This window comes from Phyllostomus discolor, chromosome X, assembly GCF_004126475.2.
Source record: "Phyllostomus discolor isolate MPI-MPIP mPhyDis1 chromosome X, mPhyDis1.pri.v3, whole genome shotgun sequence".
Classification (NCBI taxonomy): domain Eukaryota; kingdom Metazoa; phylum Chordata; class Mammalia; order Chiroptera; family Phyllostomidae; genus Phyllostomus; species Phyllostomus discolor.
This window is the reverse complement of record NC_050198.1, coordinates 85,570,041-85,594,469: the sequence shown is the minus strand read 5'-3', so window position 1 is coordinate 85,594,469 and position 24,429 is coordinate 85,570,041. Positions and strand designations below refer to the sequence as shown.

General features: G+C 37.9%; 1 protein-coding gene across 1 annotated transcript in view; it reads right to left on the bottom strand.

The window, feature by feature from the left end:
* ADGRG4 (adhesion G protein-coupled receptor G4) overlaps positions 1–24,429 on the bottom strand; it is a 97,801-nt gene that overhangs the window by 14,438 nt on the left and 58,934 nt on the right. Inside the window, 7 exon segments of the mRNA XM_028523373.1 lie at positions 729–807; positions 5,971–6,236; positions 9,084–9,205; positions 11,236–11,339; positions 13,093–13,138; positions 14,293–14,412; positions 20,620–20,754. Of these exon segments, the coding sequence (XP_028379174.1) occupies positions 729–807; positions 5,971–6,236; positions 9,084–9,205; positions 11,236–11,339; positions 13,093–13,138; positions 14,293–14,412; positions 20,620–20,754 (872 nt within the window).

The window sequence follows — 24,429 nt, the reverse complement described above, 5'->3', positions numbered from 1 at the left end:
GGGTAAGTGCTGGGGGGAAATGCAGACAACTGTAATTGAGCAACAATAAAATAATTTTTAAAAAGGAAGTTCTAGGGAGATGAAGCAAAGTAAATGGCTAGCCTGTTTTGCTATAAATGAGAGATCCAAAGGGATGGATTTATACCTCAAAAAAAAAGAGAGAGAAAATGAAAGAAGAAAGGGAAGAAAAGGGGAAAGAAAGAAAGAGAGGGGGAGGAAAAGAAAAGAAAAACAGTAAGACAACAAAGCTAATTTACAAAGGGAAGAGATGGAGTCATCTTCAGGGGAGTTTTGTTGTCTAGAGGTAGAAAATGTTTCAACATGTCTTTATATTTCCTTATAGTGGCCACTCCATGTCCTTCCAAGTTCTGGAAGTTTTCTAATTATAATAGCTGCCAGTTGTATAGCACTTACCCATGGAACAAGGCACATGTTTAGCAGTTTATATATATGATGTCATTTTAATTTGAGAGCAAACATTAATATCCCCATTTTCCAGAGCAGGAAATGGAAGTAAGAAGTAGTAAACTAAGTTGCCCAAGGCAGTACAGAGCCCATGCACCTAATCATTCTGTGAGTGTGTCTGTGATTGTGTTTAGGCCAGAAAGGCTGAGGCTGAACCTTCCCTGAAGATTCAGCATCAAGACCAAGCCCAGGCCTGGAACATCCTACCATACCCTGTTGGTCAAGAACATCATCACCTAAGAAGCAGAGATGTTGGTACTTACAATGAAGATGTGGAGCTCAGACTTCCATATAGATCTTTCTTCACAGTGAGTATGATTGCCACCATAATTGCTGGGACCCCTAGTGTTGGGAAGCAAACCAAAGTCATCCCATTAGGAAGCAGGAGAAATATCCTGATCAATGAGTGACTCTGTGTGCTATGTTAAGACACTTTAAATGAACCACGGATGTGTGGGCCTCAAAATACTATTGTTTGCAAAATGTTTGTAAATTCTTCCAAGTTAAACATTTCTAGGAGTTCTCCAATCTGCTAAATTAAACAGCATGCCAATGGCTCCAATACAACACCCACTGGTTATTAAAAATAGCTCAAGTACCAAAAATCAACTTGGCAATGGAAGAATCTAGTTCATTGGAATGCAAGTTCACATCAAGCCTTTATTCTCAGATGATGAGCCACTAATTTTTTCTCTTGTTCAATACTGCCCCTCATTTCCTGGCATCTTTTGGTCTTGGTCACCTTGCATGAAGGACACAGGCAATTAGCTGCAGCTTTCAGTGTTTTTCTGACAGAGGACCTGTTTTTACACTCATTATTAGTTTGACATTTTGACTAGATTGACCAGTTAATGACAAGTCAATTCAGCCAGACTATAATAAAGCAATCTGTTCAGTTAAAGTAGTCAAACAGAATGTGAGTATAGACACAAGGTTTAAAAATCCAATTTCATGTACATTTGCAAAGCTTAAATTATATATTTATTTCTAACAATGTATTTCTCCTAAATAAAGAGCATTATTACATCTGCACACATTTTAGGGGTTTTGTAAAAAGCTGTTATAGAGTGACAAGCATCTTGAGAAATTCCCCACTGTTCTATTCTTTTTGTTAAAATTATATATTATTGATTATGCTGTTACAGTTGTCCTGATTTTTCCCCCTTTGGCCCCCCTCCACCCAGCATCCCTCACTTCCTCAGGTAATAATACCTCCATTGTTCATGTCTATAGGTCATGTATATAAATTCTTTGTCTACTCAATTTCCTATGCTGTACTCTACATCACAATGGCTATTCTGTAACTGCCTATTTCTACTTCTTAATCACCTCACCTCTTTGCCCACTGTCTCACACCACCCTTCTATCTGGTAACCATCAAAATGCTGTCCATATCCATGATTCTGTCTGTTCTTCTTATTTGCTTAGTTTGTTTTTTAGATTCAATTGTTGATAGATTTTTATTCATTCCCATTTCATAGTTCATAGTTTTGATCTTCTTTTTCTTAAATAAGTCCCTTGAACATTTCATATAATAATGGTTTGGTGATGGTGAACTCTTTTCATTTTTTCTTGTCTGGGAAGCTCTTTATCTGCCCTTTGATTGTAAATGGTATCTTTGCTGGGTATAACAATCTTGGCTATAGGTCCCTGCTTTTCATGAGTTTGAATATTTCTTGCCAGTCCCTTCTTGCCTGAAAAGTTTCTGTAGAGAAATCAGCTGAAAGTCTTAGGGGAACTCATTTGTAGGTAACTCTCTGCTTTTCTCTTGCTGCTTTTAAGATTCCCTCTTTACCCTTAATTTTTGTCATTTTAATCATCATGTGTCTTAGAGTAGACCTCTTTGCATCCATCTTGTTTGAGACTCTCTGTGCTTCCTGGACTTGCATGTCAATTTCCTTCACCAAATAAGGGGAGTTTTCTTTTGTAATTTTTTAAAATAGATTTCCAATTTCTTGCCCTTTCTCTTCTCCTTCTGGCATCCCTATGATGCAAATGTTAGACCTGTTTTGTTTTGTTTTGTTCCTTTTGGACCTCTTCAACTTGTCCCAGAAGCTGCTTATACTATTCTCATTTTTAAAAAAGATTTTACTCATTTATTTTTAGAGAGAGGGGAAGGGAGGGAGAAAGAGTGGGAGAGAAACATCAGTGGGTGGTTGCCTCTCGAGTGCCCCCCACCGGGAACCTGGCCTGCAACCCAGGCATGTGCCTTCACTAGGAATCCAACCAGTGACCCTTTGGTTCATAGTCCAGTGCTCAATCCACTGAGCCACACCATCCAGAGCTATACTCATGTTTTGGATTTTTTTTTCTTCTTGTTCTGTTTGGTTGTTGTTTGCTTTTTTACTTTCCATATCATTGATTTGATTCTCGGTTTTATTCACTCTACTGTTGTTTCCCTGCAAATTGTTCTTTATTTCAATTAGTATGTCCTTCATTTCTGAAGGTAAAAATACCTTCATTATGCTGATGAGGCCCTTACTAAGTTCCTTGAGCATTCTTGTAATCACTATTTTGAACTCTGCATCTGATAGGTTGCTTATCTTCATTTCATTTAGGTCTTTTTCTGGAGTTGTGATCTGTTCTTTCATTTGGACTATGTTTCTTTGTGTCTTCATTTTGGAAGCCTCCCTGTGTTTGTTTTTATGTATAGGTACAACTGCTTTGACTCCGTGTCTTGGTGGTGTGCCCTAATGTAGTACATGTCCTATAGGGCCCAGTGCACAGCCTCCCCTATCACCCAAGCTGGGTAATTGGGGTGCATCCTTTGTGTGGGCTGAGTACACCCTCCTCTTGTATTTGGGCCTCAGTTGCTGTTGCCAGATCAATGGGAAGGATTTACCCAGGCCAGTCCACTGCAAAGATTGTCTGTGACCATTGACCACCAACCTCCTCCCTCCATAAAGGATCAGCTTTGTAGGTGTAGGATGCTGGTGTTCTAGGGTGGTCTATAGCTGTTCACAAGGTCCACTGGCCCTGGGGTTTCCAGGTGGTACAGGCCAAGGTGAGCCCTTACCTGTGTTTTTCCCAGGGCCACCCTATCTGAACAAGAAAGCAATCTGAGATGGCTGCCACTTGTGCTGGGCTTGGAGATTCCCCGGTGAAGCTAAGTTGTGAATCTAGGCTGGCTCCTGCTAGTGGTGGGCCTGGGCCCACTGTCCTATTCTGTAATAAACAGGACAGTCCCTTCAGATATGTATTTTGCTCATACAGCAGAGTTCCTAGTATGATGTACACTTTTGAAAAAAATGCTACTTGGACACCAAAGCGGGGAGGGATCATGGGAGGTTCACACTACAATGGAAGTTGTGAGGCAGTCCCCAAGCTGTGTTTACACTTTGATAATTCAAACTGAAAAAAAAAGATTCTTTCTGGTTGTACTTTTTTCAATATGGACAAATCTATTGCTTTGGACAGGGACTTAAATAAAAGACTAAAATCTTTTCAGTTGGTTGCATTGTTATTAGAAAGACAGAACTCCAAACATAAACAGATGCTAATATTCCTTTTCCTTAGAGTTGATTGTGTTTATCAAATATTTAAATGCTCCAAAACTCCCTGTGGTGGGACAGCTCTGCACTGGCTCACTGGTGACCTTGCAGGCATCCACTAGGCAAATTCTTGAATCAGAATTAATCTGAATTTTGGTGGAATGGCTTCTGATCTTCCACAAATTCAAGAAGGCAGCAGGCCTATGAGGTGCTCCAAGGATATCACCTGCTCTCCTCTCTATTTCCCCTGGGAGTCTTTCATTGCCTCCAAGTTCTGAGGAGATGTGGAGCTTTGCACCCTGCCTTCTCAAAACAGAGCTGCAGAATATTGTATGGCATAGCTTCAGTTTAGTGCTGGCTATTCAACAACAAGGAATCCCGCAACTCATGTGGCAGCCATCTGTTCCCTTTTGTCTTGGTATCATTCTTCATTGTGTGAGGCAAAGTCTTGGGAACTAACAACACCTTTAGCTACTCTTCCTTTCACTATCAATGTAGGTGATAAACAGAATACAACAGTTGCTTTAGCTTGTGTATGTACTTGACATTACCCAAGTTTTTCCTGCCTCCAAAGTATCAAGCCTTAGCCTTTCCTAATTCTTAAGTACCCTAGGAAGTGGCTGTAGAAGATGATCAAAGTGGTAAGAAGTCAGCCCTGGGGAACACCAACATTTAAGGAGCAAGGATCCGAAAAAGGAAGGGTCTGAAGAGGAAGTTGAAAGTGAATGATGATGAGCGAGAAGGAAGGCCAGTCCTGAGTACTATTTACAGCCCCTTCACTGTTAGCCATATGTGTATTTTCAGCTCTTTGGATTATTTGTGAAGCCTCTTTCACAACTTTTTCAATCTTCCAGTTGACAGTTTACAGATAAAGGCTGCAGGGTGTAAATGAGAGAGTATTGACTGCTTTTGGCTCTGTTTCTGACAGATTCCAAAGTGTACTAAAACATTTTTTTAGATTTTTATTTGTTTAGCGTTTGCCTATCTCTGCTTCTCACATTAGCAGAGATGAGAACACTGATTGTATCCAGATGAAAGCTTGTACTATGTCAATGAACTCATTAAAAAGATGAGTAGCTAATTGAAAAGCTATTGTCTTTAGAAAGGCAGTGGAAGATAAAATCTGTCTCCCTATGTATTCTATGCATAACACTTAATATACATCTCCTATGTGTCCAACACATTTTCTGAATTCAAAATCTGTTTCAAATAGGGAAAGGAGGAGGGGAGAAATTAGATAAACTGACCCTGTCAGTTAGAAATACAGGAAAACAAACCAATAAAATGACATTTAATTTAGGAAATTTTCATGCTGAATTCCATTCCTGGCTTCTTCCAGAGGGCGGCAGTGATGGTGATAGTCATGAGGTATGGTAAGAATGAGAGCATATCTGATAGAGCATCTTTCATACATTGCAAGTCCTTTTTTATTCCTTAGGCAATATGATATCACAGAGGTCAAAATCCAAACTGTGAAGACAGCCCCCGTGGTTCAAATCCCAGTTCTTCCAGTTAGTAACTGGTTGTGTGAGTTTTGGCAAATTACCTAATCCCTCTGTGGCTCACTGTCTTAATCTATTAAATGGGAGTAATAATGGGATCTTTTCCATAGAGATTTTGTGAGGATTAAATAAGTATGTAAAGCACTTAGAACACTTTCTAGCACATGTAAGTGCTGTATTAGTAAGTTCTTGTTGGGATTGTGACTTCCATAAAGGGAAGGATAAAATCAGACAGGTCACTAGTATAGATCAGCAAATAGCCTATACACAAGCAGGTGCTCACTAAATATTTGCAGACTGATTCCTCATCATGAAGGTTAGAAGTTGAATTTCTAGATCAACATAGGCAGAAAAAGAGATGTACACCCAAACATCAGTGAGACAATCTTAATTCCTTGTCTATGATTATAACAGAATTTGACCCCAAATAATTTGTCTAATGGAGCCAGAATTAGAACTAAAGATACACAGTCTTAAAACAGAGGCACCAAGGACAATGGCAGCATACTTACCCCAACCAACTAGGCAAAATTTAAGGATATAATTGGGAGTGTATATGTTGAAGACTTTAACTAGAGCAAAATACATGTGGACTGCCTCCAGGCCCATCCATGTCAAAGAAACAAGCAGGAAGTAATGAAGCACCACTGCTGCTGCAATACAAAGTCCCTCTGTCTGAAATGATGACCAAGAATTGACCAGAAATACCAGGTTTAGCATCAGTAGTGCGGTACACAAATTGATCAGGATTTTGGAAGGATGATCTTTTCGAAGTTTGCTAAAAGAAAAGGGATATGTTTAGTTAAGTGGGGTCTCTGTTTTTAATCAAGACTTGCTACATCCTATCTGCATAATAAGTGACAGAATGAAAACTGCCTATTAAAACTAAATTACTCATATCACCTTACATGTACTGAATTTTAGAGTCCCCCGCCTTCTTTCCAAGTTGAGTCAAAGTATCCTAAGTATAATGACTTTTATTAACAGGATTAATAATAGCTTCTATCAACTAAGCAGTCTCCTTTTCTTCTTTTTCTTTTTGGGAGAGAAAAAAGGAAGGAATATACTTGATATACAATTCTACTATCACTCCTTCTTCAGACTCAAGGCTGTATCTACATATGACCAAATAGCAAGGTGACTATGTAAACCATTTCAAGTAGTTACTTCGATATTTCCAAAGATCCAGACATTTGGCATCATGGAAATATGACCTTAAATTTCACTACATGATTACAATTGTACTTTGTGAAAAGTGACCCTGTATTTTCCAAATTAGAAAAATACACATTTTCCTTTCATTCTTTTTTATTTCTTTTAAATATTTATTGATTTAAATTTTACAGTTTTCATCTGGTGTTTGTGGGAGTTTTTTAATTGTGACAAATAGTGAAATACATAAATTTCAGGAACATCTATAAATGACATATGGACAAAACCAAAGGAGGAAAGGATCAAGGGTGGGAAGTGGGGATGGCTGTCGGGGGGGTATGCTGGGGGGTAAATGTAGACAACTGTACTTGAACAACAATTTTAAAAAGTTTTAAAATAATAAAAATTATAAAACAAGTGAACATTACTCTAACTTAATTCTAAGGAAAATAATTTCTTGGGATATAGCTTCATTTTCATTAATTTTTATGGGCCTTTTATATATGAATGTTTTGGAGACAGGAAATGGAGTCTGGAAAAAATATGTCTCCAACAGTCCAAGGATTCTTTATTATAATATTTTCTTGGAATTTCCTATAGCTTGGGCCCTTTTTATTTATTGTTAATATTTTACTTGTATCATACCAATGTGATTACCATTTGACATGATGGAAATTTGAGAGCTGTTCTCTTTTTCAAGATATCAGAATGCTTTTATATATAACACTTTAGCATGTATAGTTTTAAAAACTGACACTAGTCTAATGTTAACTTTTAGGGCATTTCAGTAAGAATAAATGTATTCATTCAACCCACACCAACAACAAAGAACTCAATGAGTCTTGACATGTGAATATACCTAAGGAACCTCCACCCAGATCAGGAAGTAAAATATTTTAAACATCTCAGAAATCTCCTACATTCCTTCTCCCATTAAATACCCCCCATTAAAGGTAAGCATATTGTAACTTCTATCCCCATAGATTTAGTTTTGCCTGTACTTGGAACTTCATGTAAATGGAACCATCTTATCTTACTTGCTTCCTTTGCTCAACTCTGTCTGTGAGAATTAGATATTATGGTGCATTGTGTAGAAGTAGCTCATTCTTTTTTTTTAATCCTCACCCAAGGATATGTCATTATTGATTTTAGAGAAAGAGGAAGGGAGAGAAAGAGAGAGAAACATCAATGTGAGAAGAGAAATATTGATTGGTTACCTCCCATATGCACCCTGACCGGGGATCAAACCTGCAACCTAAGTATGTGCCCTGACCAGGAATAGAACCAGCAACTTTTAGGTGTATAGGACAATGCTCCAACAAACTGAGCCACCTGGCCAGGGCCCTTTTTTTTAGCTGCTATGAAGCATTTTATTTTATAAATATACCAGAATTTATTAATCTGTCACCTGTTAATAAATATTGGGTTTTTCAATTTTTGGCCACTATGAATAAAGCTGCTGTGAATATTCTCATATATATCTTTTGGTGGACACATGTAATCATTTCTCTCTAATAGTGATATTTCTGGGTCAATGGCTAGATGATATTTATCTTTAGTAGGTATTGCCAAAGAATTTTCCAAATTGCCTATGCCATTCCTGCATTCCCACCAGCAATGTATGAGTTCTAACTGCCCCACACCCTTGTTGATACGTGCTATTTTCAACTTTTAAAATTTCAGCTATTCTGGTGAATGTATAGAACTATAATTGTGGTTTTAATCAGCATTGCCCTGATAAGTAATAATGTTGATAACCTTGCCATATGTTTATTAGCCATTTGGGTAAAGATTAAAGTTTGGCATGGATATCTTCTTTTGTGAGGTACCTGTTCAAGTCATTTGTGCATTTTTAAATTGTATTGCATGTCTTTTGCTTTTTGATATATGAGTTTCTATATATTCTGCATATAAGTGTTTTGTAAAATATATGCCTTAAGAATATCTTCTCCCAATCTATGATTTGCCTTTGCACTATTGCAATGATGTCTTTTGGTGAAAGACGTTTTTAATGAAGAGGAGAGGGCAAGTAGAGGAGCACAGATGGAGGACTCATGGGCATGGACAACAAGGGCAATTGACTATGGGAGTAGGGGGGAGATAGGGTGGCAGTAAACAATGGGGAAAAGAGCAGAACAACTGTAACTGAGCAACAATAAATTTTCTAATTTTTTTTAATTTTAATGAAGTCCAATTTATCAACTTTTTCTTTTATGATTAGTGTTTTTGTATCTTATTAGAGAAATATTTTTATATCTTGACCTTCTTGCTTAAAAAAAATTCCATTATAATGTTTTATTTTAGAAGAACCTTGGTTGTTTCCTTTTTTAACCTGTCTACTTCATAATTAGTGGATCTGACCTCTTCCTATTGTGATGAATCAGAGCCTTTTATGAAATTTACAAGGTTAAAGTAAAAACAATGTCCATCAAACCAAATTAAATTTACTTAGAGCAAGATTTTATTAACTTACTGAAAAGCTATGTATGTCATCATCACAATTCCTAGGAAAATGGAGGAGATTCCACATCCAGTGTATGTTATAAGCATTAATATCCGTTCATTCACTGTATCCACTGCAGTCCTGGATAAATCCTAGGGAAAGCAATGTGTTGTATTTTATACATTTTCCAGAGCAAGTTTATGGTAAAACATTTCCAGTGCTCAATAACAGGCAGTTCTTAGGGTATGCAGCATCATTTAAACTAAAGTATGTAGGTGGGTATATGACAAGACTGCATATTGTTTGCTGAATATGCCTAGTGCAACTTACAGTGTACGAGGCATAAAGAGCCTTCAACAGCACTGAAAGAACATTTAGTCCTTGGTTTTACTATCATTAACATGTTCTACACTTAAAATACAATGAAACTAATAGATGTGAATTGGGGATGCAAAGTGAATCATTATCTGAACTGACTATCGGAAAACACTACACAGATCATCAAAATACAAATGTTCCTTTTGCTTAGACCTTAAATAACTTTCATAAAATTAAGAGATGAAATGGACTTCAGAGATTACATAATCCAGTAATTTCTTAACCTGAAGACAATAAAAGACCTGAAATGGCATAGAAAATAATGTGAGTATGTGTGTACATTGTCCTGAAAAGGAGATTCACAGCTTTTGTCAGATGGTTTTAGAGATTCATGACTCATAAAAGGTTAAGAGGTAGTAGTCTGGCAGTTCTCAACTGGAAGTGATTTTTGTCCCTCTTCTAGGGACATTTGGCAATGTCTGCAGACATTTTTGTTTGTCACAATAGGGGAGGATATTATGGGCATCTAGTAGGTGGAAGCCAGGGATACTGCTAAACACCCTACAACGCACTGAAAAATGCCCTCAAACAATGACTTGCTCAAGAATATCAATAATGACAAAGTTAAGAAATCCTCATCTACTCCAATCTTTCACATTTCAGAAGATAGATCTAAGGCCCAAACAAGTGAAACAACATGACCAAGATCACATAGGTACTTAGTGACAGAGCTGGAATGTGAACCCTGGTCTTTTGACATCTATGGTAATGTTCCAACCAATTTGGAAGGAGCTAAACAAAATTCTGACAGTTCAAAAAGTATCAGTAGACTACTTCTTATTTGCTGAGTAAATATGGTAAAAATAAAGAAATATAAAGCAGACCCTCAACCCTCAATGAGTTTACCATTAGTAGAATAAGGAACTTATTCATGACACATTCAAATAACAGTATATAACATATAATAAAGTAATTGAAGAGAACTAAGAAAATGCTCATTGGTGAGCAGAGAAGAACATATTTGAGAGCCATTTTGAAGGAAAATTCAACAAGTTCTGATGTTAAGAAGGATGATAGGGAATGAAGGAGATAGAAGAGTTAGCAATGACTCTGAAACTCTAAGCCTTGGTATGTGAATTGCCCTTGTTGGTTAACTACTGCAAGTACTTTTGTAAAAAAAAAAATACATCTTTCATTCACTACAACTTTACAATACTCATTAAAATTAAAAATTTTAATTACTATACTATATACTCCAGCAGTTATACTTCCATCAATTTATCCTACATAAATATTTATAGCAGTGTTAGTAGATAAATGAATAAAACCAGTTATTATGCTATTGTTTATAATGGAGAAAACAGTAACAACTAAAATGCTTACCCATAGAGGATTGGTTAAATTCATTGTGTTAAATATACACAATGGAATAATATGAAGACATTTAAAAATTGAAAGAGATGGATACATATTCTCCTGAAAGGTGTCCAATATATATTGTTAGGTGAAAAGCAAGTGGTAAAAACAGTATAAATTACTTGATCTCATTTTGATAAAACACACATATATTAATATACATGTAGGAAAAGATTCTGAAATGATATACATAAATGTATTAAACGTGATGATCTCTTGCAGGGGTTGTAGGAACCTTTTCTGTGATGTTTAAATTTTGAGGAGCAGGCATTAGTTTTATAAAGAGAAAAATAAATATTTACTTTCATCTGCTCTAGTCTAGGTGAACAGAGGTGAGCTTTTTTTCCTTGCATGACACTTTTCTATAATTTAGTTCACAAATATATTCCTCACCTATAATCTAATAAAAGTCAAATTTCTCTCAAGGAATGATTAAGACACAACTCACCATTAAGACTCCAAAATGGGTGAGGTGATCACAATGACAGATTGTGTAATTGACATTTATTTCCTTTACTTTACAGCCTGATGAATTCCATCCACCTTGGCCATCTGCAGGAGACAAAAGGAAATTCCAAAGCCATTTCTTGTTTTCTCAGAAATATTTAACTTTTCATTATATGCACCTTCTGAATGTGTCTTATAATTAGTATTGTTTGTTAAGTCAGCAAGATAGAAGTATAATTGAACAATGGAATTAAATTAAGTCTAGTAAGTCTAGTAAATTAAGTCTAAATTGATTTCAGGGGACTTCATAAGTGTCATAACTTCTTGGCTTTCATTTTTCCTGTTCTTGTACAGATTATGACAGACTCTAATCATGCACAACAGTCCTGCCATCATGCTGGAGTGATGGAGTAAGGGCTGTACTTTTTAAAGTAGCACAAACAGGAAACAGGTAGATCTTAAACTCTTTGAAGGACATGAGTTGTGGAATATAAGCTGACACTTGGGCCTACTCAGTGAGACTAGAATAAACATTTGAAACTACCAGTTCAACCCAGAATTCAAATGATCTCAAGTGCTTTACATTCAAGCCAGATCATGGTCTGAAGTTCCTTAGGGCCAATATAGCCTCTGGTGTACTTAACACCTTCCTAGTTTCTCCCTCCTGAGCATATTCAGGGTTCCAGCAACTACCTTCAAAACTCCATAACCTGTAGATCTTGGGTACTAGACCAGATTTAGAGTAAAACCGCCAGGGTAGCACCAGACCAAAGAGGTTATTCTAGGGCAGGCAGCCCAGGATGATTAACATTTTTCCATCCAGGATAATTCCATAGATTCCAGAGGTTCTGGATCCATGTACAGAGGGGTAAGGGCAAAGGGTGGACTGGTGGAGCCCAGGAACTGGCATTAATGAACACGTAGATCAACTTATTCAGGCTGTTGGGGACACAGCTCATCATTTTTCAGGATTCTTATCCTGGGAGACTTGGAGGGAACAGGAAAGGATAATGTTATTTCTGTTGTAGGAAAAGAGTAGTATTCCCACATCCCAAGGACTTCAGTAGGAAGAGACTTTCTCTTTTCTCTCAGAATTCCAAGAATACTGAAAAAGGACAAGCTCCAAGAAGAGTTATCCACAGGTAGAAGGACTGGTCACATGGCCATTCCTGGCATTCCAGGGGAAATTGATTCTGTGTGGAAGTTTTCTGAGATTTGGCAATATCCCTGAAGATTTCAATGGAGGTGGCAAGTTTAGGATGGACCCATTCAACATTTTATTCCTATCCTCTTCTCTTACTGTCCCCAAAGACTCATACCTAGCCAATTGGGAAGGGCCCTTAGAAATCAAGCAGGAAGTCTTATCCCCTCAATGAAAAGATACAAAGATTGGAGCCCCAAGAGAGTAAATGGACTTCCCAGGGACATACAATCAGGCCAGAAGAGATGAGGAAAATAAGAGAAGGAACTAGTAGTAGATGTTGCAAATCTCCTACAGAAGACATGGGAAAACACAGACAGTCAGGTGTTCATTCCTCAACTTTCTTCAAACAGCTTGAGGTTATTCTGTACTGGATCCTCTAGCCTTCTTTCTTCTAACTTTGCCTACCCCTGTGTTGTATGATTTTCTGATCTCCTAAATAAGTCTCTTATCAAAAAGAAAGTATTTTTAAAACCCCAATACCCTAATAGTTTATAAAACTCATATTTGTATCTTGGTCATTCAGAGGTCTCTGTCAGGTCTGATAAGACAGTAGCTTCCGTGTGACTCTCTCCTTTCAGTTGCCAAACAGGAAAATGGTCAGAGGCAAAGTCTCATTGAAAGCCAAAGGCAAAGTTTGCTAAGAAAAATACTTACTGTTATTACCAAAGTCCCAAAAGACACAGTGAACTTGATCATAATTCTAGAAAAAAAGAAAAATCAGAGGTAAACACCTTTCCTTGTGATAGTTACCACACAATGACATCTACACACAAGTGGCTTTTCTCAAAGTTTTTTTGAACACTAGGCACACACACACATGGACCATTTGTGAGTTGGTTTTAAGAGTAACCCCAGGTAACCTGGGATTTACAAGCAAGAAAACAGCATGCTATATTGCATGGTGATCTAATGTGTGTCCTTTAAAATATTTGGTAACAAAGGAATTTTTCACACCCTCCTGGTGTGAGGCCCAGGAGGAGGATGTGGATGGTCAGTGCAGGTCTGATGAGTGGTAAGTGTTCCTTGTGAAACTTTTTAATTTGGAGCTCACAGGTGAATTGAAGACTTATAGATACAAGGTTGAACTGCCTCCTTATTAGGCCAATGAATACTCCTGAGAACTCACCACGCCCTGTGATCTCCAGGACGAGTGACAATGAGAAATTGTTTATTGGGGTATGCTGGAGAGCTGTGTCCCCAGTGGAATTGAGATCTTACCCACCTAACATGTTTCATTTAGATCTGCTTTTTAAAAATTCCCTCTCCCATTCTTTCTTCTACAATTAAGAGCTGTAAAAAATATGCTGTACCATTTCATCTTTTGGATTGGGAGTAAAGAAAGCTATTAAGACGCCACACTGGACATACATTAACATCAAAGAATGTAATAGTCGTTTATTCTTACACTATGGCTAAATTTGATCTTTTAGTAATACCTTATTTGTTGCCATATGACTATGGTTTTAAACCTTCAGTGATAATTAACACATATTTTAATGTTCTTCATGGAAATTCAGAGCATAAAATGTTCAATTATTTTGAATTGTTGTTTGTCTCACTCAAAAATAAATGGAACTAAATACCATTTGGTGTGATGGGACAACCAAAAATCCACCTGCCTCTAGTCACTCCTCTGCCAACCTGTCACAGTGCTAGAAGCACACCATTAGTTATCCTGTTAGGCTAAGGCATTGTATCTAGAAGTTACAGTTACAACATACCTCAGCTGCTTGGAATGGAATAATCTTCATTAAGTCTTACATCACATCTGTTAACTAGGCAATTGTTTTTAATGGGAAAGTCACCGAGGGGTTCTGAGGCCTTTTAATTCTGAGATGAAAATAGATATGTTACCTGGTTTCCTTCAATATGCTGTAGAGTAATAACTACTGGGTCAGCCAAGTTTTGAATGGTTGTATCTGAAATGCTGGCACTCACAACATATGTGGTTAATGCTTTAGTGGCACTTTTGGTCTACAAGATGAAACATAAGGAAGAGGATTTCAGGTCCTAAATTTTTAAATATTTTGCATGTTAATAATCAGTGATATGGAAAATAAAATCACAAGGTAAGAAAGAATTTTTAAGAGGTTATTTAGCTCATCTCCTGTCTTCACATAAGATCTCAATTATACCAAGCTAGAACAATTTATTAATCCACACACGCATCTACATCCAAATATCTATCTAACATGCATTGGTTTTGTGCCTGCTACTTAGTACTGCACTAGCAACTGAACAAAACTATTTCCTACTTTGATAACTCACTGGATCCTGACCTGTTCCAACTTATCCCAGTTCTAACCCTCAACCATCCTTACTTTTAGGGAGTCCTTCTTTATAAGGAAAATAAATCCATCATGACTTAGTTTTAAGCTACTTCCTGTTCCATCTGCACTGGAGATGGAAGCAGGTTGATCAACATCTAGCTTGGAACAAGTCTTTGAGGACATTTATCCCCTCACAAGGAGGCCATAAACTCTGAGGTCAGAGCAGAGGCATTATGTGTCCTGTTGTCTCCCACATGGTCTAGCTCATAGTATGTATTTTATTTTGTACCCACAGTGAGTTGGTTACTTTGTTAGGTTCCTTCCTTATACACTATCTTCAGTGCTCACTGAAAAGATATAGCTGTTTCCAGTTAAACTGGGGCTTGTGGAGGCTCAAGAACTTGAACAAAATTCACACAGCTAGTGAGATGCTTAACAAAGGTTGGTTCAAAGGAAATAAACTAGAATGTAGCCCTTGAGATGTGGAGCTTGATAATTAACAGGGCTAATGTCAAGGTTTCAGGAGGCAAGGCAGCTGAAGACTTCCTCTTCTGGGCACAAATGAAAAGATGAAATATAGGGCAGGTGCAAGACAGGAGGGAGAGGAAGCAAATCCTCTGAGGATTTGTCAAGAAAGCTTAGAGGAGGTGAACCCAGATGATGTCCCTTGAGGAGCCTCCTAGGCCACTTCTAGAAGATGCCAGACCTTCATATTTCTGAGTCATGCAGCCACTGAGAACTGAGTCCTTGTGAACTCACCCTACGTCTCCAAAAAGAAGCTACTCATTTCCTGTTCTTGACCAATTCTGTTCATCTAAACCCAGCCTAATGTTTCAAGGCTCCCTTCACAAAGGAATTTCTCAAGGTAGCCTGATGTAGAGGTGGATATGATGGAAAAGGCCTTCACTGACAGTCAAAAGACCAAGTGTGAGTACAAGCCACCCTGTTCTTTCAAAGTCATTTCCCCTTTAGGGGACATTGTGACACAAAGAAAGGTGAACCAGACGATATCTAACAACCCTCCCAATTTAGTTCAAGACATACAGTTTTCTATAGTTGAAAGGCCAAAGGAGAAGAAACACAATGACCCAGGACTTAATTAACCTGTTCTCTGGCTTTATTTTCCTTACATATGAAATAGTTGCTGTGCAAGGAAAGGAACTAACTCATTTCTAAGTCTTTCATCCTATGAGCTCTACATTCAAGTTTTACCTATTTCCCTTCTGCACCTTTACAGAAGCTGTTTTCTCTGCCTGAAACACTTCTCTTTTTCCTCACTGTCTTCCATCTTCTAGGTCCTGCTCAACCTTAGGTCTCAGCTGACACCTGTCTTACACTAGGCCTTCCCTGATCTCCAAGACAAGGGTAGGTGCCATCCTCTATGCTCCCAGAGTCCCTGTGCCATACTGTACTTTGCCTAGTAGTTTGTCCCTGCACCTGAAAACGGCCACTAGTGGAAGAGTAGAGGAGGAGATACATGTTTTCCAAGAGTAGTGTCTTAAATTTTTTTCAGTAATATGTTGTAATGACAGTTAAGATTTTGATCAGAATATGTTAAAAGACGCAGTGAGAAAGCAAGTCTGTAAGAGTCAGGACTCAAAGAAATGGTAGTTAAAAGGTGGCACCTCTTGTAAGTACTCACTCCCCAGCAACCAGTGGTACAGGTCCCACTCTTGGGTCACCCCTTTCATTGTTAGAACCTTCAGGTCTCTCTTCTCCCCCATTATACTGTAAGTACCATGAAGGTAGGCATCATATCTCTCTTGCTCACCATTGTATCCCCAGCATCCAGCACCATGCAAGACACATAGTAGGAATTCAATAAATATTTGCTATCTGATAAATAACTGCATGAATAAATGAGTAAATTCTGTCACTTTCAGCAGGTCCCTTTCCATATCTGGGTCTCAGTTTCCTCATTGGTAAAGTGAGTAGATGAGACATTATGAGATATAAGCACCTTTCCTGCTATGATTTTGATGACAGAATAGGTCTAATCCTTCATCTGGCACTATGACGTCTGTAGGCTAATTTTGGCAAAGATATTTAATCCCTTTAAATGGAAGGTGTTACTGAATAAAAATTACTTATTAGGTATGAAATCTGTGAAAAACAAGTTTATTTTTTATTCTATGACACAAGCACAGCCCTCTAAATAAAAAGAAAATTACCAAAATAATGGCATTTTAGATGATACAGAGAAATTACAAGCCTACCAAAATGGTCAGAGAGCTATGAATCACATTCTTAATTTTTATTAATTTTTTTCATCAACTGGCTTCTTCTGTCTTCAACTTAATTTTTTCTATTAAAAAGTCTAATAAATATATATATGTACTGAAAACATGTTGAGTACCTACCCCTGTGCTGGGTACCATGAAAATAAAACATGTCTGAGCCATGATGTATGACGTAGCCTACTTTGAAAACTAGGCAGAAGTATAAAATAAGAAAAAAGCAGGGGGTGTGGAGGAGAACAGGGACTCACAAACTTCAGGGAGGCATCTGGAGTGTTATTTGAGATAAGCCCACAGGAATAAATAGAATTTAGATAGATAGGGAGGACTGGCTAGAGAATTCCGGTAAAAGTGAACATCCTACACACACAGCTGGAGATGATGTAGTATATTTGAGTTGGTATGTGGTATGGGTATGTTTAAGTTGGCCCAGAACAACTTACCCCCAAATCCCAAAATAGCTCTGTAAATATTTGACCATTAGAAATTCATTCCTTTTGATAGCCCCATTAGAAAATGAAAACACACATGGGCAAGTTAATGTACTGACCTATTAAATATTTATACTGTGGAGTCAGATAGCCTGGGTTTGAATCCTAGCTTTGCTACTTCCTAGCTATGTGACCTTGGGCAAAATTACTTAGCCTCTTTGTCTTAGTTTGTTCAGGCTGCTATAACAAAATATTACAGACTAAGTAGCTTATAAGCAACAGAAATCTATTTCTCATATCTATTCTAGTTATCTATTCTAGAGACTGGAATTCTAAGATCAGAGGGACCATATGGTCAGGTTCTGGTGAAAACCCACTTTTTTATTCATACATGGCACCTTCTGGCTGTGTCCTCTGGAAGAGGCAATAGAGCTCTCTAAGGCCTCTTTTATAAGGACACTAATCCCATTCATGAGGGCTCCATTGTCACGACCTAATCACCTCCCAAACACCTCCTTTCTAATACCATTACCTTGGAGGGTTAGGATTTCAACTCAAGAATTTGGTGGGGGGGGGGCACAAATATTCAGACCACAGCATTCTTTGAGTATCAGTTTCTTGTGAGAAGTACATGAGATAATGAGTGTAAATATTAACAATTAATAAGCATCATCATCAACAACTTCATGCAAACTCTGATTGCTTTCTTCCTAACAGCTACATGAGAAAGAGCAGGCTAAAGGAATGAAACATTTGATAGGCAGAGCGCCAACAAAGGAAAGTAATAATAGCAATCCAAAACCTTACATGGTGCTTATTATGTACCAGGCAATACTCCAGGTACTTTATATATACTTATTATTTTTTAAAATGTTTATGTATTTATTTTTAGAGAGAAGGGAAAGGAGGGAGAAAGTAAGGAATAGAAACATGATGTAAGAGAGAAATTGATCAATTGCCTCTCCCACACATGCCCTGACCAGGGACCAAACCCACAACTCAGGCATGTGCCCCACCCCGGGAATAGAACTGATGACCTTTCAGTTTATGGGCTGATGCCCAGCCAACTGAGCCACACCAGCCTTGGCTATATATTAACTCTTTTGATACTTCAACAGCCCAGTGTGGTACTTATTATTATCTTGTTTTACATAGGAAGAATCTAAGGCACATAGAGGTTGAGTAACTTGTCCAAGGTCACACAGGTCGATTACAGCATAACCACCTTTAAATGCAGCCAGTTTGGCAGGCACATGGACCAATGGAACAGAACAGAGAGCCCAAAAATAAACCCAAGTCTCTACAGTCAACTAATATTTGACAAAGGGGGGCAGCAACATAAAATGGAGTAAAAATAGCCTCTTCAACAAATGGTGTTGGGAGAACTGGACAGCTACGTGCAAAAAAAAAAAAATGAAACTTGAACACCAACTTACACCATACAGAAAAATAAACTCAAGGTGGATAAAAGATTTAAATATAAGCTGTGACACCATTAAAGTCCTAGAGGAGAACATAGGCAGGAAAATCTCAGATATTTCACGCAGAAACATTTTTATGGACATGTCCCCTAGAGCAAGGAACATAAAGGAAAGAATAAACAAATGGGATCTCATCAAAATAAAAAGCTTCTACACGGCTAAAGAAAACAGTATTAACATAAAAAGAGAACCAACTGTATGGGAAAACATATTTGCCAATGATACCTCAGACAAGGGTTTAATCTCCAAAATATATAAAGAACTTACATGACTCTACTCTAAAAAGACAAGCAACCCTATTAAAAAATGGGCAAAGGACTTGAACAGACATTTTTCCAAGGAGGACACACAGAGGATCTAGAGACACATGAAAAAAATCTTCAATATCACTAGCTATCAGAGAGATGCAAATTAAAACCACAATGAGATACCACTTCACACCAGTCAGAATGGCCATCATAAACAAAGCAACAGACAACAAATGTTGGAGAGGTTGTGGAGAAAAGGGGACCCTAGTGCACTGTTTGTGGAATTGCAGACTGGTACAACCACCATGGAAAACAGTATGGAATTTTCTCAGAAAACTAAAAATGGATCCACCTTTTGACCCAGCAATTCCACTGCTAGGATTATATCCTAAAAACCCTGAAACACCAATCCAAAAGAACCTATGCACCCCAATGTTCATAGCAGCACAATTTACAATAGCCAAGTGTTGGAAGCAACCTAGGTGCCCATCAGTAAATGAATGGATCAAAAAACTATGTTACATTTACACAATGGAATTCTATGCAGCAAAAAGAAAGAAGGAGCTCCTACCCTTTGCAACAACATGGATGGAGCTGGAAAGCATTATGCTAAGTGAAATAAGCCAGGTGGGGAAAAACAAATACCATACGATCTCACCTTTAACAGGAACCTAAGCAACAAAACAAACAAACAAGCAAAATATAACCAAAGACACTGAAATAAAGAACAGGCTGACAGTAACCAGAGGGGAGAAGGGAGGGAATCTCAGGGGAATTTCAGGGGAGAATGGGAAGGGTTTACAAGAACAAATATAAAGGACACATGGACAAAAACTAGGGGTGGGTAGAAGTGGGAGGGAGGTGGGGAGGGATGGGTGGGTGGGCTGGGATGGGAGTAAATGACAAAAAAACTGTACTTGAACAATGATTAAAATAAAAATAAATAAACAATAAAAAATGCACCCAGTTTGGCCCCACAGTCCATGCTGTTAACCACCACATTATACTGCCTCTCTGTTTCAGTAATGGGTGAGGGCTGGAGCCCTCAGGAAGGTGCTGTGGAGGTGGTGAGAAGGAGCAACAAATTCCTGCAAGCAACTGTCCTTCTGGACACTACTCAGCTTCAAATAAATTAGCCTGGGAGAGTGGGCATGTTGGCTTTCAGGAAGCCAAGAAGATTTGGGAGGTAAGCACTGACAAGCTGAAGCAGCATTTCATCAGAACTTGCTGTTCTTTTCTCGCTTTCAAACATCATGAGGCTTCTGTTTGGTAACCAGATAATCCTTAAGGTCCCTTCCAAAGCTGAAAAGCTGTGAAAATTAAAAAAAACTGGGGAATATCATGAAAGTAGATGTGATTCATGTAGAGGGCCAGGGGTTGTGACAGGAGACTTGTAGAATAAATCAGAAAGCATATTCTAAAATAAACAGAACACCATGAAAATAGCAAGAGTTCATAATTACTATGAGTCACCATATGTCAGTACATGATAGTTATCAAAGGCGAGAACTTACCTTAAAGAGTGAAGTTTGGCCAAAGAAATTAAACAAGATGGTCTGTAAGCTATTAAGAGGCATTCTTTCCCTCAGTGATTTGGGCAAATATATGGAAGCCAAAACCCTCCTCAGAGGGATTTCACTTAAGTAAATCTGCCAAGAAAAGCCAAGAAATAAAAACTAGAGTCATCACCCATGAGCTTAAAGTCCTCTCCACCTCCCACTCCAGCCCAGCCTCAGCCTTAGAGTATCACCTGGAGGGCTAAAGGATGAGAACTAGCTCCATAAGCTATGCTATATATTTTACACAGAGACACACACACATGCACACATGCACATTCAGATCACAGGCTAAGACATGACCCAATACACATAGATATAAACACATACACACTATCCCTTCTTTTCTAAACATATCCTTGAGTTTCTTTCCCTTTTATCTGCTTCCACCTAGGTATTTATAGAAGTGGAAAGAGGAATGACAAATTAGGTGATTTGTCATAATTCTCAGGAATAAAGGCCAGCCTTCTTCCATATAGTTCTGAAAGAGGGGAGAAAAAACAGAACAACGACAACCAAAAACCAATACAATGGCATTAGGCTCTTGCTCCATAGTTCATTCAGCAACACTTTCATTAAAAACTGGGGCAGGGCACTGGTTGGTGTGGCTCAGTGGATTAAGTGCTGGCCTGCAAACCAAAGGGTTGCTGGTTTGATACCCAGCCAGGGTACATGCCTGGGTTGTAGGCCAGATCCCCAGCAGGGAGTGTGTGAGAGGCAACCACACATTGATGTTTCTCTTCCTCTCTTTTTCCCTCCTTCCCCCTCTCTAAAAGTAAATAAATAAAATCTTTTAAAAAGCTGGGGCAGGATGGGAGGTCTTAGGCCTTAGGAATTCTTTTAGAGGCTCACTATCAGAAGAATTTGCTAATTTGACTGGTAAAAATGTTTGATAAGTACTGGAACATTTTTGACAGTGAAAGGGGGCTTTACCAATAATTACACTAGGACCACAGTTATAAACCTGGACTCTCCTAGACAAAGCAAAGTATATGGACATTCTTATGTGTAGTCTGTCATTTAATCCCTCTGTCAGCTCCAAAAAGTATGCTGTATTATGCTATCAGGAAATGGGGGCTCAGAGAGGTTAAGTGGCTTGCTTGTGGTCACATAGCTGGGACATAGTTGTACAAAGATGTGTGATTTTGTCCCACATTTTCTCCATTATCTATGCTGCCTCTAAAGGAACTGTTATCTAGATGGGTGCATCATGGAGAAAAGAAAGTTTATGACATATCCAACAATGACTTGTGACCCCAGTAGCCATATAGCTCTTCTGGCACAAATGAACTCTACTATGGCAGTCAAGTACCATAGAGAGGTTATAATTTAGCTTCAACATGTAAGCACTTTGGTACCAAGAATGTGATGGGGGTTCGTTGGCTCATTTCTCAATCAAGATCTATAATAAAATGTCCTGTATGTAACCAAAGAGCAATGGGAAGTCCACATCTGCTTCCAGTATGGCTGAATAGTTCCTAATAGACTTGACCCTCTTGTATATAACAACTATACCAAATGACCATGACTTGAAAGCACTGGAAAATAAACAAAAGCAGGCAGATTCTGGAGAATAATAGACACTTGGGAAAAGATAACATGACAAGGTGGATTAACTGTTTTTATCGCTTTTAGACTGCTGGCAGGCTGAAACTAATACTGTTAAGGTTGCTCAAAATTTTGATAGAAATTCTGCAGTCTTTCTTGCATGAAGAACCCAAAAACAAAGGTCTAGACAACCACAGTCACTGGAAGGTCAAAGGTAAATCATACAGTAAAGAGACCTAGAAAAGGAGGAGTCAACATTCTGAGTATGAAGTCTGCCTGACCTCTGAACCACATATGAATACGACAAACTTCAAGTAAGAATAACTAAGATTTGAGATGCTCCCCAGGAGATGAAATATACAGTTTGATTCCAATCAAATTAATTGATATGGCAAAAATCAATAGTTTTCAGAGGAATATAGTAGAATACAGAGTTTCCACAACAGAACACTCACAATATGCAGGACATAATCTCATATTACTCAATATGTGAAGAAAAAACAAATGTGATTCATTTTCAATGAAAAAACAATCAATGGAAATCAACTTTGAGATGACTCAGATGTTAGAAATAGCAGACACAAAAGGGGGTAGGATTGAGGGTGGGAGGTAGGGGTGGGTGGGGAACAGGAAAGTGATGCAGGGGAAATGGAGACAACTGGACTTCAACAACAAAAAAAATTAAAAAAATAAGACATGCAAAAAATAAATAGTATACAATAATTTTAAAGCAGCTAATATAACTATGTTCAAGTATTTAAAATAAAATGTACTTGCAATTAATACAAAAAGGGGAAGTAACAGCAGAGGAACACAAGCAGAAAAACAAAAATGTGTGAATTCTAGAACTGGAAATAAAAGCAGCAAGAAGAAAGGAGGGAGTTACCTACAAAGGAGCTCCCATAAGGCTATCAGCTGATCTCTCAAAAGAAATCTCGCAGGCAAGAAGGGGCTGGAAAGAAGTATTCAAAGGCATGAAAGGCAAGGACTTACATCCAAGATTACTCTATCCAGCAAAGTTATCATTTAGAATGGAAGGGCAGATAAAGTGTTTCCCAGGTAAGGTCAACTTAAAGGAGTTCATCATCAACAAGCCCTTTTACATGAAATGTTCAAGGGACTTACCTAAGAAAAAGAATATCAAAACTATGAACAGTAAAATGACAATAAACTCACAAATCAACAACTGACCCTAAAAAATAAAAACAAAAACTAAGCAAACAACTAAAACAGGGACAGAGTCACAGAAATGGGAATTATATGGAGGGGTGTCAGTGGAGGGAGGGGAAGAAGGGGGAGAAAAGGTAAAGGGAATAAGAAGCATAAATGGAAAGTACAAAATAGACAGGGAGAGGTTAAGAATAGTAAGTGCAATAGAGAAGCCAAAGAACTTATATGTATGACCCATGGACATGAACAAAGTTGGGGGATGCTGGAGGGTAGGGGCAGTGGTGCACAGAGGAGTGTGATAAAAGGGAGAAAAAATTAGGACAATTGTAATAGCATAATCAATAAAATATACTTAATTTTTTTTTAAATTGCCCTGGAAGGGTTCAGTAGTAACATGAAGATGACAGAGGTCAAGGAACCTGAAGATAATTCAGTAGAAATTACGCTATCAGAATAATAGATAGTAAAATGATTAAAACATGAACAGAATCTCAGGGACCTTTTGGGTAGCATCAAAAAAAATTTTTTTTAACATTTTTTATTGTTGTTCAAGTACAGTTGTCTCCATTTCCCTACCACTACTTTCCCCCACCCCACGTACACCCACCTCCCACTCCCAATCCTACCCCCTTGGGCTCTGTCCATGTGTCCTTTATATATATATTCCTTCATGGCCCTTTCTCTTCTTTCTTACATACATGTAATTTGAGTCCCAAGAGGAAAGGAGAGAAAGAATGGTAAAGAAATTCAAACATTTACACAAGTATTTAATTTTTTAAAGGTGTCAAAGCAAGCCAATGGGAAAGAAAAGTCTTCAATAAGTGTTACTGGAATAACTAGATACCTATAATGAACAAAATGAACTCCAAACCATATACTACACCACACACTGAATTTAATTCAATTAATTAGAATTGTAGTCTTAACCATAAAAGCTAAAACCATAGATCTTTTAAAGGAAGGTGTAGGAGAATATCTTCATGAGCTGCTGGTAGGCAAAGATTTCTTTTTTAAAAACAGCCAAAATGATTTTTTAATTTTTTTATTGTT